The 22,940-nt window shown below is 39.4% G+C and overlaps 1 protein-coding gene across 1 annotated transcript; it reads left to right on the top strand.

Annotated features, from left to right (window-relative positions):
* Window positions 1-108: 108 nt before the first annotated feature.
* Window positions 109-22,868, top strand: LOC134817917 (uncharacterized). Its single transcript, XM_063827285.1, has 4 exons — window positions 109-210; window positions 917-1,007; window positions 21,426-21,509; window positions 21,937-22,868. The coding sequence occupies exons 1-4, from the start codon at window positions 140-142 to the stop codon at window positions 22,126-22,128; spliced, it is 438 nt and encodes a 145-aa protein (XP_063683355.1). The 5' UTR covers window positions 109-139; the 3' UTR covers window positions 22,129-22,868.
* Window positions 22,869-22,940: the final 72 nt, after the last annotated feature.

The raw sequence follows: 22,940 nt of genomic DNA, 5'->3' as shown, positions 1-22,940 counted from the left end.
GTAATTTTGAGCCTTTGACGGCAACATTTTCGCGACTAATGCCATTATGACTAATAATAAACTGCCCCACCTGTATTACTGTATTACTATTATGACTAATGCTATTAATATTGATGTTAGCAGACAAGTTGACCGTATAATGGCTTTCAATGTTGGAATGGACGAGAGGAAGACTTCTGGGTTCGGCGGACGGGCCACTTCTTCCATAAAGTAAGTTTACAGCACACACTACGGGCCACTTCTTCCATAAAGTAAGTTTACAGCACACACTACGGGCCACTTCTTCCATAAAGTAAGTTTACAGCACACACTATGAATACATCAGTTTTATAATACATTCTCGGACAAAGAAACCCGTTTTTTGTTATACCGAATTAAGATTTATGCTTGTTTTTGGTAATATCACGTTATCAAGAGCTTGAAATTGAATTCCATTCAAGTGATTGTGAGGATCAATATTGGGAATCATAAATATGGCCTCAAATTTCATAGTTTGGTAGCTAATTCAGATCTGAATAAATAATAATAACCTCAATAGTCCTGGTTACCTGGTAACCCCAACACAACATGTTCCTAAGCGCTGGATTGTAGTCTGATAAAAACAAAATATCATTATCAATATTATACTAATCAGTATTACTGATTACTAATCGCTGGCACACCATCTCCTGTTCCAACATTTAATGATAACAATCCACACAAGTACTTATACCACCACGGTTACTATAACCATCAGTTCTATTTTACTTTTATTGACAAACTCGACTTCGTTTGATTGATTTCCGAAAATTGATTTCCGCACAAAAATGCCCCTTTTGTGCCACGAGGTAGTGACAAGTTCACCTAAACGAGAAACTAACAACATGTCACGTGACATGCCCCGTGACATGTCACGTGACAGTGCTCCTCTCCTCAGAATAACCACTAATCCCGGAGGAAACTCAACTATCAATATCTACGAATCTGAGAATCCTGAAGGAGAGGAACACGTCGTCTCCCAATGCCAGGTATTATATTCAGGCTGCCAGGCTGCCAGGTATGAAGGCTGTTAAGGATGTTTTACAGTTTTACAGTTTTACATTTGTCCTTAATTCTCGGGATGTATTCTCTAGAGAACATTTTATGCGCTCTAATTTATTTGCGATTTAATTATAAAGTTTTAACTCTGCCACCATATAATTAACTGTATCCAAAAATTAATGTTCACCTGACCATCTTGTTTGTTTGTTTGTTTGTTTGTTTGTTTGTTGAACCCGTCCCCAATCTCGTATCGGAAAATGATTAAACTCAATTCTAAGTGTGAATACGGGTGGTACCTGCAAGTGTGTTCATTGAGCATTTAATTTTATAGAGTTCTGTAAAACTGCAGTTACAATTATTGTGCGAGAATATTTTTAGTATTTACGATCGATATCAGATCTCTATCCCTACATGCTTCCAAAATTTAAATCTCCATCTTTTTGCACAATGTACTGGAATGTTTGAAAAAAGTGATATAGAAATAAAATCAACGATTTAATTCTAGGAAAGTAAAATTAATTCCCTGGTTTCTTAAGTCAGCTTTAAAGTCAGAAAATCAAAGTATGTAACGTCGATACCAAACCGATTATTGAGCGATGATAGCTAAGTAGTTGATTCCTGGGTCGCAGGGTCCTCCTGATTCCGCATTCTTTGAATCTGGTTTTTGTTCTTGTTCATTTCTGTCCATAGTTTGGAAGTGTCATGTTGTCCTCAAATTATTTGTTTGTTTTATAAGGCTCGCTACTTATGTTGGTTCAGAAAAGGAAAACACGAGGAGGCTCACGTGTTTAATCATGTGATGTTAGCTAAGTTATTGATTCCTGGGTTGCCAGGTAACCATCTCACATCTGGGTCCGACCATTTTGTAAGCAGTCACCATCTGCTCCAGATTCGTAGATTATTTGTATCAATTTAAGGTACGAACAACGAAAACAAGAGTAATAACGATGGTTACAAGATATTAAACTATAAAACAATACAATGAATAATTCGACAAACTCCTGCTTTAACTCCTAGTTCACCAGACTTATATTGCCCAAAATCGCCCACCGATCTAATGATCTTATCCTACCATAACATATCACATCATGAAATACAATCACTATACACATACTATAGCCAGACATACTATTATATATAAAGTCGGCCGTCAATACTTGTCTATATTCACGCTGAAACTCCTAGCTTAAATCCGCCATGACCCATGCCATTATGTCTACTATCAATCCCTCTCTAGGCCAACCAGAACTCAACCAGAGTTACAGGTTCCGACCACCAACTATCCTTCGATAGGACAAACCACCAACTCTCTCTCCCAGTTCAGGCTCCCTTACAGTCCGGCATCAATGACGCTCTATCGAATCGGGAAAACTCCATCTCCTTCTCGACCGTCCGTCCGACCTTATATATTCCTCTACCAGCCCTGTATGTGCCGCACCAAAATACGGCCCGCCTATGCTGTATGCTCCGAAAACTCATTATTCTCTATTAACTGCATTCTAATCTATAGCACGCACTGTCTTGTCAACAAGTCGGCCTGATTTTCTCGTGCTCTCTGTTGCTTATTCAACCAACATCGAACTACAGGCCGTCTAATTTTATCTATGATTATCATTAATTCCCTACCAGTATTTTCAGCCACTACCCACATCACTCCCGTCGTGTTCTTGCCATAAGCCTCTACATGCTCGTTGCACAATGATTATTTCGGCCGCTACTAATGATAACTCCGCATTCTCTTGAGTAATCGGTTAATATTATAAATCTATATAATTTAACTTAATAATGATACTTCCAGAAAAATTGACTCAGAATATTCACTGCGTACACAACTTTACAAAATATGATCTTTTTTTAGAACCTTACTATAATAGTATAAAAATTTAATAGAAAATCTCGAACTAAAGACCCTATACCTTGCCCGATCACGGCTTACACAACTTAACAAAATCTGATCTTTCTTAGAACCCTACTATACTGGTATAATAATTTACTCTCCTTAAAAACCCCTTTCTGCACTTCCTCAACATTTCTAAATCACAAATTTTTGGAACCCAACTATAATAATTTAATAACAACTCACAATTTCTAAACGTTTTTTAATGTGTCCATTTCATTCTTCGTCTCTTCTTACCCGTGTCTTGTTCGACGTTCAGAATATCCTCATCTGGCCTTCTGTTCCATGTCTTTGTTCTTCGTTCAGCATATCAACTTTTTATCTTCGCTTTGGATATTAGCAATCATCTCCGATATCTTCGGTGGTCTCCGACTCTGTGTCCCCGTCCAGGATATCAGCATTTGTCCCCGACTTGGTGTCTCCGTCCAGGATATCAGCAATTTTCTCCGTCTCTGTGTCTCCGACCAGGACATCAGTAATTTCCTCCAACACTGTCTCTCCGTCCAGGATATAAGTTAGTATCCCCGTTTGTAGTAAAGTAGGATTAGGGTCAATTTAGTAGGGTCTAGGGTTAAGTTAGGTTTTTAGTACAGTTTATATTATAGTTTAATAGTTAGTTCTTATAGTCCATAATTAGAGTAAAGTAATTTCGTAGGTTTTATATTGCAGCATCTTTTAGAATCCTTTTAGTGCTAGGTTACATTCATTTACATTTCTTATCTTTACATTTTAGTTTTACGTGTAAGTACGAGCACGCGGAAGTTGTACTCATGCGTGACTTATATTCACGCGTGAGTACAGCCTTTTTAAGGGCCTACTTGTTCAGTGCGGGCGTCTGTGTCACGTCCCCCTTTTGGAGAGTTTTTAAGATTATTACAAAGTACAATACGTTTATTTACCGAGTTATCCAAAGACTTTTCTCTATTCTATTTAGACATTTTTAGTGAGACACACTTCTCACCTTTATAAATTTACTGTTGAAGTTTAGTAAGGCACACTCCTTACTGTTGTATCGGACACACTTCTGATACAACCAAATTGTAGAGACACACTTCTCTCCTTTATTGTTACGTATTTGTTGTTGAAGTTTAGTAAGGCACACTCCTTACTGTTGTATCGGACACACTTCTGATACAACCAAATTGTAGAGACACACTTCTCTCCTTTATTGTTACGTATTTGTTGTTGAAGTTTAGTAAGGCACACTCCTTACTGTTGTATCAGACACGCTTCTGATACAACCAAATTGTAGAGACACACTTCTCTCCTTTACTGTTACGTATTTATTGTTGAAGTTTAGTAAGGCACACTCCTTACTGTTGTATCGGACACACTTCTGATACAACTAAATTGTTGAGACACACTTCTCTCCTTTTCTGTTATTGATATTGGGACATACTTCCCGATCGTTTGATACTAGTGAGTGTAGATTGACATAAGTTAGGAACGCCCACGTTCTCGCCACGTAAGACCACTTTTAGTATAATACCTCGTTTACAACATCTGGAGGGCCACGGAAAGTAAACTTAATGTCGTCTACCTTACTGTCCGAACTAGAAGCTTCCGTAAAAGCAATAGCTGAATTAGATGAACAGATAAGTAGTTTGATAAAGCAGAGTAAGGATGGTCAAGATACTAGTCAGGATGTAAAGGAAATAAATATAAATCTAGGAGAACTTGTTGTCAAAATTACTACTGCTAAAGTTGAGCACACAAACATCGAGAGACAAATAGCACAGTATAATTCAGAACATCAACAGTACTTACAATCTGATAATAAACGTACTAATGCTGATAACAAACAGGAAATAGTTTCACCTCAAGAATTTCAAGAACACAGTTTCTTGCACGATGTGCCTAGCGTACATGTTCAGTCAAAAGCTCAAATCGCCAAGCCTCCTAAGTTTAAGGTTGGGCAAGATATATGTATATTTTTAGATAGATTTGAACAGTACATGATTATAAGTGGTGATAGTTACGTTAACAACCTAGATCTACGTCTATTAAATCTTGTAGAAGACGATAAGATGTACCGGAAGTTTAAAAGCATTTTGAATACCATAAAAAGTGCTAACATTTTGTCCGTGACTAAATTCACTGCGGCTATCAGAGCAGTATTGTACCCAGATGCGGAGTCACGTACCTTGAGAGATGCTATGTACAAATTAAGGCAGAATCCGGATGAAAATGTGGAGGATTTCGCATTACGTATTGAAACAGAAGCTGCGAAGGCGTTCTCTCCCCTTGAGCACACTCTCAAGAATGAGGCGTGTTTGTCTGCTTTGGGTAATGGGCTACACAGTGTAGAAGTAAGGCGGAAACTTAAGGAATCTGAGTTGAAGTTGTTTGATGTAGCTACACGCTTAGCTATCAAACACGAACATATACTGATATCAACCCAGGATCATGGTGATTTAGAACCAGTTTCACAGTTGCAGTCTTCATTTGACGTTTTACGTATTGACGGCCCAGATCAACCTCGTGTACCACATACCAATTACCGCACAGTACAGAACCACAACCAGAACAACTCAAGGCGCAGTGAACGCCCCATGATCTGCTATAACTGTAACCAGCCTGGACACATGGCGAGATTCTGTCGTAGTATCAGATCTGATCAGTACCGCAGTGAACAAGATGTTAGATCATGTAATATCTGTCATAGGACAAACCATCACACAAGTCAATGTTGGTCTAGAAATCAGAACCGTTATAGTAGGAATTCTGGTGCAAACACGTATTCTCAGTTTAACAACAATCAACGGTCTTCTTTAAACGGGAATACGGCTGGCGAGTTCACGGTACATCCCAGCCGTCTCAATTAGGTACTAACTATAACCGTGTTGATAAGATAGTATCTAAGAAAGAACTATTAGCGAAGGGTAGCTGTAAGGGTGTACCCGTTCATGTATTTTTAGATAGCGGAAGTGGTGTAAGTTTAGTGTCACCAGGATTTATCAATAGAATAGGTCTGGTAGATAAAGTACAGAATTCCAAAGCAGCACTGACGTCATTTTCGAATAATACCATAACTGTACTAGGTCAAATAAGCTTAGACCTTAGAATTGGAGAAGTTGTATCAGCTCGGCATGTATTCATCGTTACCAACATGTTAGATGTTGAATTTCTAGTGGGTTTGGATTTTCTTGAAGCTAACAAGCTTAGTATAGATTTCGGTAGTTCCAAACTATTTAAAGAGAACGGTCAATCCTGTACATTATCGGAGAAACCACGTGACATACCTCATGTGAAGAAAATAAGGTGTAAAGATACAGTTATCATCCCTCCTAGAACAGTGCAGTTTATATCGGGTAAAATTCCCCAAACATTTGTAAATTACCAAGGAATAACAGAACCGTACGAGAAAACCATGTTAGCTACCGGTGTACTGATGGCACCCTCTATAGTGTACACTGATAAACGTTGGGTTCCTATTAGGTGTATCAATGTTAGTAATGAACCCATGACTATTTATAAGGGGAGCATGTTAGGTTTTCTGCGACCAGCCACAGAAAGTGGTGGTGTGCAAGGAGTTAAAATGGTTCACAGTAATATGAGGGCGAATAATAGTCATCCTGCACCTGCCGGCTTCCATTCTGTTGCCGGAGAGAGGGTGAGTAAGTGGACTAAGAACGAGCTGTTTGATGCTCTAAAGCTGCAGAAGATCCAAGTTGAGATGAGCGACTCTGAGACACAGAGATTAAAGGATGTGTTGTGGAAGTATAGATCTTGTTTTGCTTACGACAAGGATGATTTTGGTTGTTGTAATATGTTTAACGCTCACATTGACCTCAAGAGAGATTCTGTACCCAGCTGGACGCCTGAGAGAAAGGTTCCTTACAATCTTGAACATAAAATGGATGATTTGATGGACAATATGATTAACACTGGAGTAGTTGAGCCACTGACAACTGAATCTAACTGGAATTCTCCCATTTTCCTCGTAGCCAAGTCTTCTCCTGGAACATATCGTGTGGTCGCAGATCTTCGGGGAGTAAACAAACAGTGCCTAGCGGACAAGTATGATCTTCCTAACATCAATCACGTACTAGATAAAATAGGTGGCGACTGTATATTCTCTACGTTTGATATGGCTGCGAGTTTCCATCAGATTCCGTACGATGAAGCTTCAAAACCTATCACTGCATTTAGTTATAAGGGACGTAGATATAATTTTGCTAGAATGATTATGGGTCACTGTAGTTCTAGTTCTATCTTTACTCGTATGGTCTACAGATTGTTAGAACACTCACCTAGTATCGAACACCTTCTTTATTTTTTAGATGATTTACTTTTGGGTTCTAAGGATGTGCATTCTCACATTGAAAGACTGGAAAGGATGTTGAAGCAGCTGATGAGTGCGAATCTGAAGCTCACCCCCAACAAAACAGAATTGATGCGAACAGAGGTGAGATATGTCGGTATTACCCTGAGTACTGAAGGAATACGGATAAATGATGATCGAATAGAGGCAATCAAGAAAATAGAGCCTCCAAGAACGGTGAAAGAGACCCAAAAAGTGTTAGGATTCTTCGGATACAACAGAAAATTCGTTAGACGTTATGCAGAGCTCAGTGAACCTCTATACGCACTGCTGCAGAAAGGAAGAAAATTTGTCTGGACATCAGAATGCCAGAAAAGTTTCGAAGACCTGAAAATTGCAATCAGCAGCTCGCCTACTCTCTGCTTCCCTGAAGTACACGATCCTCATGATTCTTACGAAGTTACAGTGGATGCTTCAATACATGGTCTGGCTGCAACTTTAACCCAGATGATTGATGGACAGAGAAGAACGGTGGGGTACTTCAGCAAAGCAGTTCCTCGACACAAGAGAGAATGGGGTCAAACAAAGCTTGAATTCGAGTCGTTATGTGCAAGTTTGAAACACTGGGCTGTCTATCTTAGAGGAGCTAAGACATTTAAAGTGATCACTGACTGCAAGAGTCTCCTCCACCTGGACACTATATTCAAAGCTAACCCCACGATGATACGACGATTACAGGAGCTAGCAGCCTTCAACTTCACTATGCATCACATTGAAGGAGTGCGGAACATCTCAGATTTCCTTTCTCGTTATGGAATGAAACCATCAACTGTTGAGATTTCTACACAGACTGAAGAAGCCGAGATGTTTAGAGTAAAGAGTATTACACCAATCTGTGTAGATACGAACAGCGTGAAAGAAAATACTTCGTCACCACTCTGTGACGGAAGTAAAACTCAGTCCGAAAAGAAGAAGGAAAATATCTTACCACCCGTCTGTGATGATAGCACGACTATCAGTGAGGTGGAGATACCCAGTGATCTGCAGCTACTATTTGAAGGAGAATACGAGTCTGTAGTGGATTTCAAGATTCAAAAAGTTGAGGAGGTTGAATGCTATTGTGCATTGCAAGAAATGCCAGTAAATGAAAAGAAGTTGAGCGAAGAGGAAATTGAAGAATTTCAAATATCTGCTGTTACTGAGGATGTTGATGTCGAGCCTAAAAGAAAAAAGATATGTGATGAACAGGATAAAGATCAGATTCTCAAAGTGGTCAAAGACTGGATAATTGCTGGAGAAAAGCCCAAGATCCAGACTAATAGGACTCCAGCTATGTTAGTTTCATTGTGGAAACAATTTAATCTGCTGAAGATCTCTCAGGATGGTTTACTTATGAGAGCATGGGTGAATGTGAGACATCCAGATCAGAAACGGGACCTGATCGTTGTACCGGAGAATCTCGTCGAAGGGATTATGAAGCTACATCACTCGACCCTTACAAGTTGCCACCCTGGAGCAGAAATATCGGTTGACCTCTGTCGCCGAAACTTCTATTGGCCCAAGATGGTTGAGGATTTCAAAGAATACATTGCAGCTTGCGAGAAGTGCGGAGCCATAAAGCAACCACAGAGGTACCTAAAAGCCCCTCTACGACACATGTTATTCCACTCCTTCAACGATTGCATCATTGTGGACCACATAGTGCCAGAGTCTGAGGGAAGAACTCCACGAGGATATCGGTATATCCTGACTATAACTGATGCGTGGAGCAACTATGTTGTGGCAATTCCTGTAAAAACACAGACTGCAAAGGAAAACATTGAACAGATTGTTCGACGTTGGACGTTGATTCATGGAATACCAAAAGAGATCATCGTCGATAATCATCCAGGCTACTCGGCTGATTATTTCAAAGCAGTATGGCAGTACTTTGAATGTAAGGTAACTCACGGCACAAGTTACAAAGCACGGAGCACCGGAAAAGCAGAGAGATCAAATAAAAGGATAAACCAGGCGTTGAGAGCTGCTATTCCAGAGGGAAAAGAAAGATGCTGGGACATTTATTTGGGCTACTGTGTCATGGCGCTCAACTCACTTAAAAACAGACACACTGGATACTCAAGCAACAGATTAGTCTTTGGAAGGGAAACAAACACCCCGATAACTTTACTTGTGGATAATGACTTAAAGACGGAGATCCCATCAAAGAAAAGTAAAGGAGCTTACGAGATGTATACCTTGATGAAGAGAACACTTAGAAAAGTTCGGGAAAATGCGGACACGGACTTTCTGTACTCTAAACATCAGCATGACAGAAATATCCTGGGACCATACTTTAAAGCAGGTGATCTGTGTTATGTCCTCATAAACTGTCCTCAACACAAGTACTCAATAAGATGGAGAGGTCCGCTATTGGTAAAGAAAGTGATAAATGACCATCTTTATGTTGTGCAGATAACACCTGAAACGGATAAAGTGACAAATATCAGTAAAATGAAACATTTTGCGAGGAATAAGCACAATAAGATCAAATATCCTCTAGCTGTCACCCACTCTGGTGCACAGACTGCTCTCCCTGTCACCCACTCTGGTGCACAGACTGCTTCTTCAGACACCCATACAGGTGAACTGAACAACGATGACAGTGACGAAGACGAACAGTTTGCTACAATACATCATCCTCAGCGTAGAAAAAGACAGTCTTTACATCCCGACAAGACACTTGATCCTGTGATAGCTGCTCCTGATATGAGTAGTACCCCAGTTCAACCACCACCTGTTCGGACAACTACACGAGAGATTGAAAGATTACCAGCTTCGCCAATATCGATAAGGACCACTCCTCCAACGGAATTGAATGAAGAAGAAACTGATCGACGAAGTGGATCTTTAGAAGAACAGGAGAGTAGAAACTCAACGGGTGCCTTTGTGTCTTTCGAAACTAGTGATGAAGGCACAGTTCAGCTGGATGCTGAAGAACAGAGCCATCAAGAGATACCGGAACCAGAACCACGATATGGGTTAAGGAACAGAGAAAGTTTGCGACCTCCGGACTATTACAGTGATAACCAATCATCTACGATTAGACGGGTGATTAACAATCTGGCTGGAATATTTCAGTAATGCCAGATATTCGGGCACGGTTTCAAGACTGGGATTGCGTGTTACTCAGGCCCAACCGAGCACAGTTCACCTACCAATTATAATAGTTGGTATAGTTCTAGCCACACTGCTAGACTACATCAGTATGGGTCAGAATGTTTGTCAGTAGTATTTGTCTGTGTAAACCAGTTTACAGAAGTACCTGGCGTTTCAAGATGAGAAAGAAAATGATGTTTATTCAACGACGGAGTAAAAGATGGAGAAAGATTTATGATGATAAAGAAAAGATGGATACACAATGATGACGATGAACTATTTTTGTTGATTTTGAGTAAATATAAAGAGGACAGTTTATATCTAATTGTAATAGATGATCATTTTTATCCTGCCTCTGAGAAGGACTATTGTATGTGAATGTATATGATTTGAAGTTCAGTTATAGCTCTTTTAAAACGTACTATGTGTACCGTTTTTTTAAAAGCGGTTTTGAAGTGATATTTACAAGATTGTAATATTTGGGCGATGATTCTGTTTTAGTCACAAATATTTGAAAATAATGTTGAATTTTTGGGAAAATATTTTTTGTAAGATTTTAATTTTTGATGTTGTGTTGTCTCCTAGAGACGACACAGCATCACGTTTTTTTGTTGGGGTGATATGTAGTAAAGTAGGATTAGGGTCAATTTAGTAGGGTCTAGGGTTAAGTTAGGTTTTTAGTACAGTTTATATTATAGTTTAATAGTTAGTTCTTATAGTCCATAATTAGAGTAAAGTAATTTCGTAGGTTTTATATTGCAGCATCTTTTAGAATCCTTTTAGTGCTAGGTTACATTCATTTACATTTCTTATCTTTACATTTTAGTTTTACGTGTAAGTACGAGCACGCGGAAGTTGTACTCATGCGTGACTTATATTCACGCGTGAGTACAGCCTTTTTAAGGGCCTACTTGTTCAGTGCGGGCGTCTGTGTCACGTCCCCCTTTTGGAGAGTTTTTAAGATTATTACAAAGTACAATACGTTTATTTACCGAGTTATCCAAAGACTTTTCTCTATTCTATTTAGACATTTTTAGTGAGACACACTTCTCACCTTTATAAATTTACTGTTGAAGTTTAGTAAGGCACACTCCTTACTGTTGTATCGGACACACTTCTGATACAACCAAATTGTAGAGACACACTTCTCTCCTTTATTGTTACGTATTTGTTGTTGAAGTTTAGTAAGGCACACTCCTTACTGTTGTATCGGACACACTTCTGATACAACCAAATTGTAGAGACACACTTCTCTCCTTTATTGTTACGTATTTGTTGTTGAAGTTTAGTAAGGCACACTCCTTACTGTTGTATCAGACACGCTTCTGATACAACCAAATTGTAGAGACACACTTCTCTCCTTTACTGTTACGTATTTATTGTTGAAGTTTAGTAAGGCACACTCCTTACTGTTGTATCGGACACACTTCTGATACAACTAAATTGTTGAGACACACTTCTCTCCTTTTCTGTTATTGATATTGGGACATACTTCCCGATCGTTTGATACTAGTGAGTGTAGATTGACATAAGTTAGGAACGCCCACGTTCTCGCCACGTAAGACCACTTTTAGTATAATACCTCGTTTACAACACGTTTCTGTGTCTCCGCCCAGGATATCAGTAATTTTCTCCAACACTGTCTCGCCGTCTCCGACACTTTCTCTCCGTCTAGGATATCAGCTATTTTCTCCGACACTTTCTCTCCGTTTAGGATATCAGCAGTTGTCCCCACCTCTTGGTCTCCATATCTATCCCCCTTTTATGCTTCCATGTGACCTCCAATTCATGTGTTCTCGAATCCTGTTTCTGGTCTCTGCTTTCATGCAACCCCCAATCCATGTGTCCTCGACTCTGGTTACAGATATATTGTCTTTCAATTTCTTTCTTTTTTAGCTTGCATGTACTTCTACTTTACCACGGTTGGTTTCTTTATCTGTCTTTCTTTTCCAATTAGCTCAATCTGTAAGTTTTCTTTCCCCTTTAGTTCTCTTTTTCTTCTTTTTTCGTCCATCCTTTCTAAGATATCTATTCTCCGTTGTAGTCTGCCTTCTGTTATCGTCCTTGAATCTTCTAGCATCTTTATTTTTTCTCTAAAACACTAATCATTTCCGCTCTTAAATTGTCTCTCCTTTTCCGTACTTTTTCTAGTTCGGCATACATCCCCGTCCAATTCTCCTTCTTTTCACTTTTATCCACCTCTACGGCTTCCATGTACAGTCTAAAACGAAACCATTTCTCGTGCCCTATTTCACTCTCGTCTTCATATTTTAATTTTTTCGCCTTTCTTGTCATTGACTCTTCTTCATCCGCACTACTGATCTCTGTACTACTATCTGAGTCGTATCCTGTGCTACTTTCTGTATCAGTTTCCTCTTCTCTTCGTTGATGAATGTATGGTCTTTCCTTCAAGTTCTCATCTTCCTTTTTGTATTTTTTATTTCCTCCGTACCATTCGTCTCTAAGTCACTCTCTGAATCAGTGCTTGAATTTGGTTCGCACCCTTCCACTCCCATTACCATCTGTCTTTCTCTTTTCCCCACTTTACACTTTACCGTTTACATTCTGAGCTATAGACCTCCAATCGATATGTCCTCCAATCTTGTTTCCTATCTATGCTTTCATGTATCCTTGTGTCTTCTTATAATGTCTCAATGTGTCTCCTTTCAATGTCTTCTTTCAGTGTCTTTCAATGTCTCCCCATATCTCTAGTATTTCCACCGCAATATCTCCAAGATTATCCATATATCTTCTTCCAATATGTCTGCGTGTCTCCTTCCAATTTCTCAAGGTGTCTCCCTTAAATCTCTCCGTATCTATACTTCCAATTTCTTTACGTGTCTCCCTCCGATGTCTCCTCGTTTCTCCCAACAAAGTCTTCTAATATCTCCTCGTATCTCCTTCAAATGTTTCTCCTTCGATATTTACCCTGGAATGATATTTAATGCTCTGTCACCACTCACCACATTCTACACGTTATTTCATCACTCACCATGTTTAAATAATGTTTCCACTATTTACCACTTGTATATTTTCCACCACAATGTTTCCAATATCATCCATATCTCTCCTTACTATGTCTCCATGTGTCTCCTTCCACGTGTTTCACTCCACGTGTCTCCTTGTTTCTCCTACCAATGTCTCCTTCCAATGTCTCCTTATATCTCCTTCAAATGCTTCTAATGCCTCCTTCCATGTTCCCTCCAATGATACATGCGTTCTTTCCAGTCTCTCTCCAATTTATCTCCAATACGTCCACCCATACATCCAGATCAGAAACGGGACCTGATCGTTGTACCGGAGAATCTCGTCGAAGGGATTATGAAGCTACATCACTCGACCCTTACAAGTTGCCACCCTGGAGCAGAAATATCGGTTGACCTCTGTCGCCGAAACTTCTATTGGCCCAAGATGGTTGAGGATTTCAAAGAATACATTGCAGCTTGCGAGAAGTGCGGAGCCATAAAGCAACCACAGAGGTACCTAAAAGCCCCTCTACGACACATGTTATTCCACTCCTTCAACGATTGCATCATTGTGGACCACATAGTGCCAGAGTCTGAGGGAAGAACTCCACGAGGATATCGGTATATCCTGACTATAACTGATGCGTGGAGCAACTATGTTGTGGCAATTCCTGTAAAAACACAGACTGCAAAGGAAAACATTGAACAGATTGTTCGACGTTGGACGTTGATTCATGGAATACCAAAAGAGATCATCGTCGATAATCATCCAGGCTACTCGGCTGATTATTTCAAAGCAGTATGGCAGTACTTTGAATGTAAGGTAACTCACGGCACAAGTTACAAAGCACGGAGCACCGGAAAAGCAGAGAGATCAAATAAAAGGATAAACCAGGCGTTGAGAGCTGCTATTCCAGAGGGAAAAGAAAGATGCTGGGACATTTATTTGGGCTACTGTGTCATGGCGCTCAACTCACTTAAAAACAGACACACTGGATACTCAAGCAACAGATTAGTCTTTGGAAGGGAAACAAACACCCCGATAACTTTACTTGTGGATAATGACTTAAAGACGGAGATCCCATCAAAGAAAAGTAAAGGAGCTTACGAGATGTATACCTTGATGAAGAGAACACTTAGAAAAGTTCGGGAAAATGCGGACACGGACTTTCTGTACTCTAAACATCAGCATGACAGAAATATCCTGGGACCATACTTTAAAGCAGGTGATCTGTGTTATGTCCTCATAAACTGTCCTCAACACAAGTACTCAATAAGATGGAGAGGTCCGCTATTGGTAAAGAAAGTGATAAATGACCATCTTTATGTTGTGCAGATAACACCTGAAACGGATAAAGTGACAAATATCAGTAAAATGAAACATTTTGCGAGGAATAAGCACAATAAGATCAAATATCCTCTAGCTGTCACCCACTCTGGTGCACAGACTGCTCTCCCTGTCACCCACTCTGGTGCACAGACTGCTTCTTCAGACACCCATACAGGTGAACTGAACAACGATGACAGTGACGAAGACGAACAGTTTGCTACAATACATCATCCTCAGCGTAGAAAAAGACAGTCTTTACATCCCGACAAGACACTTGATCCTGTGATAGCTGCTCCTGATATGAGTAGTACCCCAGTTCAACCACCACCTGTTCGGACAACTACACGAGAGATTGAAAGATTACCAGCTTCGCCAATATCGATAAGGACCACTCCTCCAACGGAATTGAATGAAGAAGAAACTGATCGACGAAGTGGATCTTTAGAAGAACAGGAGAGTAGAAACTCAACGGGTGCCTTTGTGTCTTTCGAAACTAGTGATGAAGGCACAGTTCAGCTGGATGCTGAAGAACAGAGCCATCAAGAGATACCGGAACCAGAACCACGATATGGGTTAAGGAACAGAGAAAGTTTGCGACCTCCGGACTATTACAGTGATAACCAATCATCTACGATTAGACGGGTGATTAACAATCTGGCTGGAATATTTCAGTAATGCCAGATATTCGGGCACGGTTTCAAGACTGGGATTGCGTGTTACTCAGGCCCAACCGAGCACAGTTCACCTACCAATTATAATAGTTGGTATAGTTCTAGCCACACTGCTAGACTACATCAGTATGGGTCAGAATGTTTGTCAGTAGTATTTGTCTGTGTAAACCAGTTTACAGAAGTACCTGGCGTTTCAAGATGAGAAAGAAAATGATGTTTATTCAACGACGGAGTAAAAGATGGAGAAAGATTTATGATGATAAAGAAAAGATGGATACACAATGATGACGATGAACTATTTTTGTTGATTTTGAGTAAATATAAAGAGGACAGTTTATATCTAATTGTAATAGATGATCATTTTTATCCTGCCTCTGAGAAGGACTATTGTATGTGAATGTATATGATTTGAAGTTCAGTTATAGCTCTTTTAAAACGTACTATGTGTACCGTTTTTTTAAAAGCGGTTTTGAAGTGATATTTACAAGATTGTAATATTTGGGCGATGATTCTGTTTTAGTCACAAATATTTGAAAATAATGTTGAATTTTTGGGAAAATATTTTTTGTAAGATTTTAATTTTTGATGTTGTGTTGTCTCCTAGAGACGACACAGCATCACGTTTTTTTGTTGGGGTGATATGTAGTAAAGTAGGATTAGGGTCAATTTAGTAGGGTCTAGGGTTAAGTTAGGTTTTTAGTACAGTTTATATTATAGTTTAATAGTTAGTTCTTATAGTCCATAATTAGAGTAAAGTAATTTCGTAGGTTTTATATTGCAGCATCTTTTAGAATCCTTTTAGTGCTAGGTTACATTCATTTACATTTCTTATCTTTACATTTTAGTTTTACGTGTAAGTACGAGCACGCGGAAGTTGTACTCATGCGTGACTTATATTCACGCGTGAGTACAGCCTTTTTAAGGGCCTACTTGTTCAGTGCGGGCGTCTGTGTCACGTCCCCCTTTTGGAGAGTTTTTAAGATTATTACAAAGTACAATACGTTTATTTACCGAGTTATCCAAAGACTTTTCTCTATTCTATTTAGACATTTTTAGTGAGACACACTTCTCACCTTTATAAATTTACTGTTGAAGTTTAGTAAGGCACACTCCTTACTGTTGTATCGGACACACTTCTGATACAACCAAATTGTAGAGACACACTTCTCTCCTTTATTGTTACGTATTTGTTGTTGAAGTTTAGTAAGGCACACTCCTTACTGTTGTATCGGACACACTTCTGATACAACCAAATTGTAGAGACACACTTCTCTCCTTTATTGTTACGTATTTGTTGTTGAAGTTTAGTAAGGCACACTCCTTACTGTTGTATCAGACACGCTTCTGATACAACCAAATTGTAGAGACACACTTCTCTCCTTTACTGTTACGTATTTATTGTTGAAGTTTAGTAAGGCACACTCCTTACTGTTGTATCGGACACACTTCTGATACAACTAAATTGTTGAGACACACTTCTCTCCTTTTCTGTTATTGATATTGGGACATACTTCCCGATCGTTTGATACTAGTGAGTGTAGATTGACATAAGTTAGGAACGCCCACGTTCTCGCCACGTAAGACCACTTTTAGTATAATACCTCGTTTACAACACGTTTCTGTGTCTCCGCCCAGGATATCAGTAATTTTCTCCAACACTGTCTCGCCGTCTCCGACACTTTCTCTCCGTCTAGGATATCAGCTATTTTCTCCGACACTTTCTCTCCGTTTAGGATATCAGCAGTTGTCCCCACCTCTTGGTCTCCATATCTATCCCCCTTTTATGCTTCCATGTGACCTCCAATTCATGTGTTCTCGAATCCTGTTTCTGGTCTCTGCTTTCATGCAACCCCCAATCCATGTGTCCTCGACTCTGGTTACAGATATATTGTCTTTCAATTTCTTTCTTTTTTAGCTTGCATGTACTTCTACTTTACCACGGTTGGTTTCTTTATCTGTCTTTCTTTTCCAATTAGCTCAATCTGTAAGTTTTCTTTCCCCTTTAGTTCTCTTTTTCTTCTTTTTTCGTCCATCCTTTCTAAGATATCTATTCTCCGTTGTAGTCTGCCTTCTGTTATCGTCCTTGAATCTTCTAGCATCTTTATTTTTTCTCTAAAACACTAATCATTTCCGCTCTTAAATTGTCTCTCCTTTTCCGTACTTTTTCTAGTTCGGCATACATCCCCGTCCAATTCTCCTTCTTTTCACTTTTATCCACCTCTACGGCTTCCATGTACAGTCTAAAACGAAACCATTTCTCGTGCCCTATTTCACTCTCGTCTTCATATTTTAATTTTTTCGCCTTTCTTGTCATTGACTCTTCTTCATCCGCACTACTGATCTCTGTACTACTATCTGAGTCGTATCCTGTGCTACTTTCTGTATCAGTTTCCTCTTCTCTTCGTTGATGAATGTATGGTCTTTCCTTCAAGTTCTCATCTTCCTTTTTGTATTTTTTATTTCCTCCGTACCATTCGTCTCTAAGTCACTCTCTGAATCAGTGCTTGAATTTGGTTCGCACCCTTCCACTCCCATTACCATCTGTCTTTCTCTTTTCCCCACTTTACACTTTACCGTTTACATTCTGAGCTATAGACCTCCAATCGATATGTCCTCCAATCTTGTTTCCTATCTATGCTTTCATGTATCCTTGTGTCTTCTTATAATGTCTCAATGTGTCTCCTTTCAATGTCTTCTTTCAGTGTCTTTCAATGTCTCCCCATATCTCTAGTATTTCCACCGCAATATCTCCAAGATTATCCATATATCTTCTTCCAATATGTCTGCGTGTCTCCTTCCAATTTCTCAAGGTGTCTCCCTTAAATCTCTCCGTATCTATACTTCCAATTTCTTTACGTGTCTCCCTCCGATGTCTCCTCGTTTCTCCCAACAAAGTCTTCTAATATCTCCTCGTATCTCCTTCAAATGTTTCTCCTTCGATATTTACCCTGGAATGATATTTAATGCTCTGTCACCACTCACCACATTCTACACGTTATTTCATCACTCACCATGTTTAAATAATGTTTCCACTATTTACCACTTGTATATTTTCCACCACAATGTTTCCAATATCATCCATATCTCTCCTTACTATGTCTCCATGTGTCTCCTTCCACGTGTTTCACTCCACGTGTCTCCTTGTTTCTCCTACCAATGTCTCCTTCCAATGTCTCCTTATATCTCCTTCAAATGCTTCTAATGCCTCCTTCCATGTTCCCTCCAATGATACATGCGTTCTTTCCAGTCTCTCTCCAATTTATCTCCAATACGTCCACCCATACTTCCTCCAACCAGTCTCCAACCCATCCCTCCAGATGTCCTCCAATCATATTTCTCATTCCAATATGACCCCCCACCACATTCTAATAATATTTCCACTAGTTACCACTAGTACTGCCACTGCACTCCTAATGCACCTATGCCTTTCCCTCCAACATCACTCCTCACCACGTTCCAACAGCTGGTTCCAATAATAATTCTGCTATTTATCTCCACCACCATATTCAAATAATAATACCTCTAGTCACCACTAGTATCGCCCCCACCATGTCTCCAATAATAATTCCTCTAGTCACCACTAGTATCGCCCCCACCATGTCTCCAATAATAATTCCTTTAGTCACCTCTATTATCGCCACCACCATGTCTCCAATAATAATTCCAATAATAATTCCACTATTATCACCTCTCGCCACGTTTCACTAGCATTTCCACTAGTAAAGTAGTAACTACCACTATTAATGCCACCACCATGTTTACAGATGGATTTATATGTAAAACAAGCAAACGTGCAAACAACCGCTACCTCGTTTAATAGAGGAAACTGAATACTTTATAAAACTCGCAAACTATAACTGAACATTTAACAATAGCCACTCTATAGGGAATTAATACCATGGCTCAGCTCCAGATGTTCTTATTATAGTAAACACACCGCTCAGACGTAACATAGTATGACAGTTCAACTAATATGATTGTTTCCAGTGGACACCAACATATCCACAGCTTTCTATCTCGCCCTAACTCCATACTATACAAAATTTACACTCACTTAATACAATACTCACCTGTCCGTTCCATTTCTCAGCCCCGTATTTCTCGGCTTTTACTCTAATTGACAAACCAGTGTCTCACACAGTCACTCCATGACTTAATTTCCAAAATCACAGTGTTTCACACAGTCACTCCATGACTTAATATTCAAAATTGCCGTGTCTCACACAGTCACCTGATGACTTAATTTCCAAAATCGCCGTCGGATCATCTTTTTCATATATTCGGCCTGTCAATTCATCACACTCTTCACAGAAAAGTAGTCCTAGTTTCTTTCATCATAGAAAATACCATTCCCCTCAAAATTTAAATCTCACTCAAAACGTACCACGTTTTCAAACTTATACACAGCTTTAATTCGATACAAGTGACGTCACATCTCTCTGAATAACCTCCCTCTCCCTTTCCAGTGCTAGCAGCACCCGGGTCTCATTTATATAAATTACATCTCTCCCCCAATCCTTGAAATGTTGGTCGCAATTTCGCCAGCCCACTCCAAACTCCCCCTCTCGCTCTCTTCCATAATATAAAATATGTAGCGCTACAAAAAGAAAACAAGTCTGACACACAACAGAACGATTCAGCAGGCAGCCACTCCCACTGAGGCTCTGGTGGCTGAAAGTATGTCAAGTCTGCCGTCTTAAAACTTAAAATAAGAAACAGTAAACCATGAACTCCTCACGTACCCCCTCGATAATAATTATAACATTCTCTCGATACAATCTCTCAACGGACTGATATTTATTCCTCAAAATATCCCCTCTGCTCCTCCTAACCTATGCCCCTCCGGTACCTAACCTTCCTTCCCTTACATGATGAAAGAAACCCAAAAATTGCATTTAAACTCCACACTTAACCGTGTCTTCATTTACTGCTCTTGCACTGAACTAATCGATGACCCTAATCTGACTGGCAACACTGTTACAACATAACGTAACTCTACTCCTCACACCGGTCAATTCACATTCGAATGATAAGCAATCTCTCCCTTACCTCAATTAAAATACAAATAATCTATCCTATAATAAAGTAGGATCCTACCGTTCGCGCCATTGTAAGCAGTCACCATCTGCTCCAGATTCGTAGATTATTTGTATCAATTTAAGGTACGAACAACGAAAACAAGAGTAATAACGATGGTTACAAGATATTAAACTATAAAACAATACAATGAATAATTCGACAAACTCCTGCTTTAACTCCTAGTTCACCAGACTTATATTGCCCAAAATCGCCCACCGATCTAATGATCTTATCCTACCATAACATATCACATCATGAAATACAATCACTATACACATACTATAGCCAGACATACTATTATATATAAAGTCGGCCGTCAATACTTGTCTATATTCACGCTGAAACTCCTAGCTTAAATCCGCCATGACCCATGCCATTATGTCTACTATCAATCCCTCTCTAGGCCAACCAGAACTCAACCAGAGTTACAGGTTCCGACCACCAACTATCCTTCGATAGGACAAACCACCAACTCTCTCTCCCAGTTCAGGCTCCCTTACAGTCCGGCATCAATGACGCTCTATCGAATCGGGAAAACTCCATCTCCTTCTCGACCGTCCGTCCGACCTTATATATTCCTCTACCAGCCCTGTATGTGCCGCACCAAAATACGGCCCGCCTATGCTGTATGCTCCGAAAACTCATTATTCTCTATTAACTGCATTCTAATCTATAGCACGCACTGTCTTGTCAACAAGTCGGCCTGATTTTCTCGTGCTCTCTGTTGCTTATTCAACCAACATCGAACTACAGGCCGTCTAATTTTATCTATGATTATCATTAATTCCCTACCAGTATTTTCAGCCACTACCCACATCACTCCCGTCGTGTTCTTGCCATAAGCCTCTACATGCTCGTTGCACAATGATTATTTCGGCCGCTACTAATGATAACTCCGCATTCTCTTGAGTAATCGGTTAATATTATAAATCTATATAATTTAACTTAATAATGATACTTCCAGAAAAATTGACTCAGAATATTCACTGCGTACAATTTTACTTAACGATCTGTTATATAAATATATATAAATATATATATTATAATAATAATATTACAGAAGGACAGAAACAAGTCAAATATATTTGGGGAAGAGAATGAAGAAGAGGAGTTTACAAGAGCCAGACTTCCTTCGGTAGCTCAGGTTTTCAGAGAGAGGGGGGGGGGGGGGGGGGGGGGCCCTTATTTACCTGAAAAGAAATAAAAACGTTGCCCTAATTATTGCGGTCGTTTTGTTATCTCTAGCAACACCAGCTTTAATTTGAGGCATTGGTAACTGGTGATTTTCTACTGCTCTGTTATTCACTAGTATAGTAGTAGTATATTGATTATTGATATATTGTTTTTGTGAAACTAGTTTTTCAATAACTTTTACAGTTACACAAACTCTCCATCACCTTTATTAACTTTTCTACATCTACAGCTGGAGCGGAACAAATCAGTGTTACCATAGTAACACTACTAGTTACCATAGTTACACTACTAGTTACCATAGTTACACTACTAGTTACCATAGTTACACTTCTAGTTACCATAGTAATTTTACGTTATTAACTGTTTTACACCTACAGCTGGAGCGGAACAAGTCAGTGGTATTCGAAGATGAAGATCACAAGACGGGTCGTCCCTCAACCAAACAACAAGTTGGACCACCAGCAAGACAGAGCAGCATGGAGCCGTCCAACTTCTACGACACAAACTACAGACCCTCCACCAAGATACAAAACCCTCCCGGCGGTCGGTCCAGCGTTACTTTCGGTTAATGTTGTGACGCACAAACTTTCACTTTCGGTTAACGTTGCGAGGGAGAAACTTTTACTTTCGTTTAACGTTGCGAGGGAGAAACTTTCACTTTCGGTTAACGTTGCGAGGGAGAAACCTTCACTTTCACTTTCGGTAACTGATTACATAGTAGAGCTTACTTCACATTCTTCTCTCTTGTCATTATAGTGGCGGTGTCTCTATGGTAACTAGTAGTGGCGGTGTCTCTAGAATAGGAGACATCTCAGAGGATCCCGTCCATGAAATCGGAGACTAAATCAGAATACCTGCCTATTGACATTTAATTAAGTTGGCCATTACAATTATCTTATGATAGCGGTAATTCTGGCAGTCTTAAGTTTTTAGTTTAGCGAGTGATAAAAACCTACACTGTATACACTCCATCTCTTAAATCATTTAGCACCAAGGATCAGGACACGTTGCAGCTAATCGTTAATGTAATGACTGATTTTGTTTGATCGAATCAAAGTTAATCCTACCATCAAACGCAAACGGTTGTGAGATTATGGTAACTAGTAGTGTTACTATGGTAACGGTTGTGAAATTTGAATGCTATTGACATTGTCCATATCAAACTTTTCCGGTTATTACAGTAGTAAAGTGTTTATTTTAATTTGAAGTATAATCTTTGTTAAGATTCTTATAGTAATTATACTTTAAGCGCTGTATCAGTATGTTTAGCTATCTTTTAAAGAGACTAACAATGTTTAGTTAGACATCATGATCGTAGTTTTTATTGAATCAAAAATCCGATAATTTAACAATTATGAAACTCATTAAAACTAAAAGTTAT

This window comes from Bolinopsis microptera, chromosome 7, assembly GCF_026151205.1.
Source record: "Bolinopsis microptera isolate Bmic1 chromosome 7, MBARI_Bmic_1.0, whole genome shotgun sequence".
Classification (NCBI taxonomy): Eukaryota; Metazoa; Ctenophora; class Tentaculata; order Lobata; family Bolinopsidae; genus Bolinopsis; species Bolinopsis microptera.
Note: the sequence above shows the minus strand (reverse complement) of the source record. Positions and strands in the feature narration are given on the sequence as shown.